This window comes from Neltuma alba, unplaced genomic scaffold (genome assembly GCF_004799145.2).
Source record: "Neltuma alba isolate B1F8T4 unplaced genomic scaffold, ASM479914v2 tig00010134_pilon, whole genome shotgun sequence".
In the NCBI taxonomy this organism is placed as follows: Eukaryota; Viridiplantae; Streptophyta; class Magnoliopsida; order Fabales; family Fabaceae; genus Neltuma; species Neltuma alba.
This window is the reverse complement of record NW_021635082.1, coordinates 950,549-953,479: the sequence shown is the minus strand read 5'-3', so window position 1 is coordinate 953,479 and position 2,931 is coordinate 950,549. Positions and strand designations below refer to the sequence as shown.

The 2,931-nt window shown below is 32.4% G+C and overlaps 1 protein-coding gene across 1 annotated transcript; it reads left to right on the top strand.

Annotated features, from left to right (window-relative positions):
* Window positions 1-626: 626 nt before the first annotated feature.
* Window positions 627-1,541, top strand: LOC114754396 (uncharacterized). The gene is made up of 3 exons (XM_028943164.1): window positions 627-798; window positions 925-1,188; window positions 1,525-1,541. The coding sequence occupies exons 1-3, from the start codon at window positions 627-629 to the stop codon at window positions 1,539-1,541; spliced, it is 453 nt and encodes a 150-aa protein (XP_028798997.1).
* The last annotated feature ends 1,390 nt before the right edge of the window (window positions 1,542-2,931 follow it).

The following is a 2,931-nucleotide window of genomic DNA, read 5'->3' as shown; positions in this document are numbered from 1 at the left end:
TGGACTTTGATAGAGTGGCTCTTCAACATCGATTGCATGAATATCTCAATAGTTTCACTGATGAACAAGCCACAATATTCAATTCTATCATGAACGCTGTTAATACGGGCTGTGGTGGTGTCTTTTTTGTTTATGGTTATGGGGGGACAGGTAAAACATACTTATGGCAAGCATCGTGTACATCACTGAGATCAGAAGGAAAGATAGTCTTGAGTGTTGCTTCCAGTGTAATTGCCTCACTATTATTACCCAATGGAAAAACTACACATTCACAATTTGCCATTCCTCTAGCAATAACTGAGGATTCGGTTTGTAATATACGATAGGGATCACCTCTTGCTGAGCTTTTGATAGAAACCACCATGACAATATGGGATGAAGCTCCTATGGCAAACAAGTACTATTTTGAGGCATTGGATAGAACACTATGAGACATAATGAAGCTTCCAAACCCCAATGCTATAAATCAAGTATTGGGCAGAAAGACAATTGTCCTTGGTGGCGATTTTAGACAAATTTTACTTGTTATACCAAGGGATAGTCAGGAGGATATTGTGTTCACCTCTATCAATGCATCTTACATATGGAATGATTGCAAAGTATTTACACTAACAAAAAATGTAAGGATGACTACAGGTAATTTGTCACAGTGTTCTAAGGAAATAGCTAAGTTTGCACGCTGGATTGTGTCAGTTGGTGATGGTGAAATAGATGTAGAAGATGGCACTAATGATACCATTACTATTCCAAAAGATTTGTTACTATTCCCCTCAGGTGATGCAATGGATTGCATTATTGGTAATACATATCCAAATTTACTTAATAATTGGGATGATAACTCCTATTTCAAAAACCGTGCAATACTAACATCCAACTTATCAACAGTTGATGGTGTTAATAATCATATACTTTCAATGTTACCAGGGGATGAAGTTGTGTATCTTAGTGCAGATAGTGTTTCTAAGCAAGATGGTATTAGTGCCTCCATTGCGCAAATGCACTCAGTTGAGTTCTTGAACAAAATCACCATGTCTGGTTTGCCTAATCACAAATTGGTCTTGAAGATTGGATCTCCTATAATGATGATGAGGAATTTAGATAAATCAATAGGATTATGTAATGGAACCCATTTGGTTGTCACAAGATTAGACAATCATGTGATTGGAGCAGAGATTATCACAGGGATTGGTAGAGGCCAAGAAGTCTTAATTCCACGCGTTACTATTACACCATCAGAAACTTCATTACCATTTGCATTGTGTAGAAGACAGTTTCCAATCATGCTCTCTTTTGCCATGACAATAAACAAAAGTCAGGGTCAAACTTTAAACAAATGTTGGCTTATTTCTAGCCCGTCTTGTTTTCACACATGGTCAGTTGTATGTTGCTATCTCTAGAGTTCAGAATAAGCGGGGTCTCAAAATACTTATCCTTGATGATCAAGGAAACCCCACCAACAAGACTTCCAATGTAGTTTTTAATGAAGTTTTCTACAATCTATCTCTTTGATTCTTTATTCCACAGGGGCTAATGTAGAATGATGTTATTTATGCCCGTGTTCAATTCAAATGAGATGTTTTGTGTCTATGTGGGTAATGGTTGGTCAAGTAGAAAGGCTTGTATGTATTGAGTTCTTTTATGGGCTTTGTATAGGGTGCTATTTCTAAGGGATATCATGGCATGTTGGCTTATTTGTGTGCCCAACAATTACCTCAACTGCCATGACTGGAAACGTAGCCTAAAATGTCGAGTAGTGTATCTACATGATATGCTTTTTATGTGGATGGCGTAACAGAGATATTTTATCTATATTTGATTTACACTTTTAAAAGTCTATCCATAAATAAACATGGTTTAAATGCTTCTATGTCTATTTATAGGGGTGTATTGGGCATAATATCATACTTATGAAAATAATATAGACCAACTATGGACTTTTCTGATTTTGATAAAATATAGACCAACTATGTATAGTTTAAATTTGAATTGGTAAGTAAACTATTTATAATTAAAATATAAAAATGTTTATCTCTAATGTATTGAGAAATTTGGGTTATATTTTTTATCCATTAGTTCCCAAAAAAAAAAGTCCATAAACATTCAGTGTTATATTTTTTAGAGAGAATCCCAATAAAATCTGACTAAAATATCTAAACCCAAATTAAGACTTATACTTTTAACAAATTCCTAATGAGGCCATGAGGCCTAATTTAGAATTTTTGAATATTGTCAAATGAATAAAATGCCTCACTTTAATTAAAAATAAAAATTAATTATTTCAGTTTTCTTAATGTCAAATTAGAAATATTATACTCCTCCGGTCCTTAATATAGGACCCAATTCTTAAGTTAGTTTTGGTCCTAAATATAAGACCCATTTATCATATTTATCAATTTTCTCTAAATTACCCCTATGGATACTCCCTCAATTATAATCAAGTAGAAGAGGGAGAGGGGGTATTAAGAAAGATAATTATGGTATTTTAGGAAAAATGTGTCACTTTTCTTATAATTAACTAACTTACCTAACTTCCTTAATCTAATCAAATTAGTTAAATGGGTATTATATTAAGGACCGGAGGAGTATTATTTTACATTATTATTATTCCTATTAATTAATATTATTACTATTGTTATTTCAGTTTTCTAATTATGCATGTCTCTACCATCATTATTATTAATATTAATTTTTGCATCACTTGATTTTACAACGGTGATCCATCGTTTTAAAAATTTATGTTAGTAAAAAGGGTTTATTGGGGCATAACATCATGCCTATGAAAATAATTGCGTCTAATAAAATACCACCAATATGGACTTTTCTGATTTCAATAAAAAAATATAAACCAACTATGTATAGTTTAAATTTGAATTGGTAAGTAAACTATTTATAATTATAACATAAAAATGTTTATCTCTAATGTATTGAAAA